This window comes from Pseudorasbora parva, chromosome 21 (assembly GCF_024679245.1).
Source record: "Pseudorasbora parva isolate DD20220531a chromosome 21, ASM2467924v1, whole genome shotgun sequence".
NCBI classification, from domain to species: domain Eukaryota; kingdom Metazoa; phylum Chordata; class Actinopteri; order Cypriniformes; family Gobionidae; genus Pseudorasbora; species Pseudorasbora parva.
The window spans coordinates 390,001-392,500 of NC_090192.1; the positions used below are offsets into that span (position 1 = coordinate 390,001).

Sequence of the window (2,500 nt, forward strand, 5' to 3'; positions counted from 1 at the left end):
ATTTAAACTCATCTATGTATGAAAGTTCAGTGCAAACGGAGATATTGTCTTTTAAAGTTACAGCAGTTTATTGCCTACAAAAATGGCCGGTTTGGACTACAACAAGCTTCTTTCTGGGTTGGTGACATCATAAACCCTCGCTAGTCTCCGCAGATGTGACTTCTGCCCGTAATGGGAAGGGGCGTGGCCTTAACCTGTGCTTGGCACTTCAGCCAATAAAAATACGGGAAACTACATTTGGCCATCTGACCAATCTAAGACCATTGCGTTTTTCGGAGGGAGGGGCTTCCCTCCTTGTGAGTTTTGGGCCAATTACTGCTCAATATAATTGTAGTGGTATGCATATCCGTGTCGGCCCGTGTTCAGTGTGGTGTGTAGCCCTGAAGTGTGTATTATCTTTAATGATGTGGAGTTATGCAGGTTGGCTCGCGGGGGACTTTGGTTTGGTTCATCTGCTCCAGCTTCTTCTCCAGAGCCTTCAGCCATTTAGAGACCAGGAGGATATTCCAGTTCAGACAAAACAGACGGATCTCTGAACACAACACAATATTATACAAATCCTTCTACAGTTTGTCTACACAGGTATCGTCTTTTATCGTCTGAAGCTCTAAACTGCAATGTTTTGCATTTTGTAAAAAAAACGAAAAAATGAATACAAGGTAACAAAAATTTCTGATTTCGAAGCACAAGCTATGAAAATAAAAGTGAGTGATAATGAGATATAACACACGGCAAAGCATGCTCTTCTTATTTAGTATTTTTGTCTTGTTTCCAGTCCAAACATCTGACCATTCTTAAATCAAGATGCATTTACTAGATCAGGAAAACGACATGAGATATTTTTGCTTGTTTTCTGTGGAAAAATATCAAAATGATTGAAATCTTGTTTCTCGTTTCCGAACAGAATTAAGATTATTTTTCTCACCCCATTGGCAGATCATTTTGCTAATTTTAAGCAAAAACTCTATTTTTCACCAGAAAACAAGAACAATGTAATTTTACTGATCTAGTAAATAATCTTGATTTAAGAATATTTAGTAACTACGTTCTGACCTCCTATCATCAGCACTGAGGAAGCTGAACTGAAGCATTTGGTCCTCGCTGTACATCAAATTGAATTATTATTTCATTTTTTCAAAGGCTTTATTCAGACCCACAATCTGCACATTGTAGCTGGGCTTCACGGGAATCCACTTTCCTGCTGAATCTGCCGGTCAGGCTGGTTTTTAAAAGGCTGAATGCAGCATATTCCTTCCAGAAAAGCCATTAAAGTTAAACTCTATCCTGGCAGCCACTTTTGCAGTAATAGTCGTCCCTGAGCGCCTTCACCTTGTGCTCATCTTCTCTGCTCATTGTGTCTCTAAAAGAAGAGGGAACTCTGGTCAGGTGAGGATTTTCTGCTTGAGTATTAGCGATTGATTGCCTCTCTACAGTGAGGAGATTTCTGCATGTCTGCAATATAATTAACCTTCACTGGAGGGCAGCTGTCCATTGACCCGCCGAGCCTGAAATCAGAAGTGGAAGGGACTCGCTGAGGCAGGAGATGAGACGGCCCGATGAAGATTGGTGGAGATGCGAATCTTTGGGTCCATCGATTGACATTCTCACACAAAGCCAATTAAACGAACGCTCATCTTCTCGGTGTTTCTGAGGATTTCAGGTATAGATGTTCTGCCGCTTTATCCGGTCAATAAATTCCCCTTAATTCCACAAGGTGGCGATGTCTGATATGCAATGATGAAGTGACGTCTTACTCATAGTTAGCTCAGACAGAAAACGAAACTATAATAATTATAATGTGCTAAACGTGAAATGTCTCAGTGATTTACAGCAGAGAGCAGGTACTCAACACAATCAGATATTAGAGTCAATGTCACTGATGATGGATCTGCTGAAGAAGCTGTCAGTCAGCAAAATATTGATTTTGAAGACGTTGAAAATGAGTTTTCATTCAAACTTCATTTAATTTCATCAGCCCCGCCCCAGCCAAACTCAACCCCGCCCCAGCCGAACTCAGCCCCACCCCCAGCCGAACTCAGCCCCGCCCCAGCCGAACTCAGCCCCGCCCCAGCCAAACTCAGCCCCGCCCCAGCCAAACTCAGCCCCGCCCCAGCCAAACTCAGCCCCACCCCCAGCCGAACTCAGCCCCACCCCAGCCAAACTCAGCCCCGCCCCAGCCGAACTCAGCCCCGCCCCAGCCGAACTCAGCCCCACCCCCAGCCGAACTCAGCCCCGCCCCAGCCAAACTCAGCCCCGCCCCCAGCCGAACTCAGCCCCGCCCCAGCCGAACCTCAGCACCGCCCCAGCCAAACTCAGCCCCGCCCCCTGCCGAACTCAGCACCGCCCCAGCCAAACCTCAGCCCCGCCCCAGCCAAACCTCAGCCCCGCCTCAGCCGAACTCAGCCCCACCCCAGCCAAACCTCAGCCCGGCTCCAGCCAAACCTCAGCCCCGCCACAGCTGACCTCAGCCCTGCCCCAGCCAAACCTCAGCCCCGCCCCA

The 2,500-nt window shown here is 47.0% G+C and overlaps 1 protein-coding gene across 1 annotated transcript in view; it reads left to right on the top strand.

The window, feature by feature from the left end:
• Positions 1-2,500, top strand: part of LOC137056508 (uncharacterized) — a 3,668-nt gene that overhangs the window by 430 nt on the left and 738 nt on the right. The window contains exons 2-3 of the mRNA XM_067430628.1: positions 1,368-1,386; positions 2,221-2,500. The exon at positions 2,221-2,500 is cut by the window's right edge and continues 102 nt beyond it. Of these exons, the coding sequence (XP_067286729.1) occupies positions 1,368-1,386; positions 2,221-2,500 (299 nt within the window). The remainder of the gene's footprint in view (positions 1-1,367; positions 1,387-2,220) is intronic.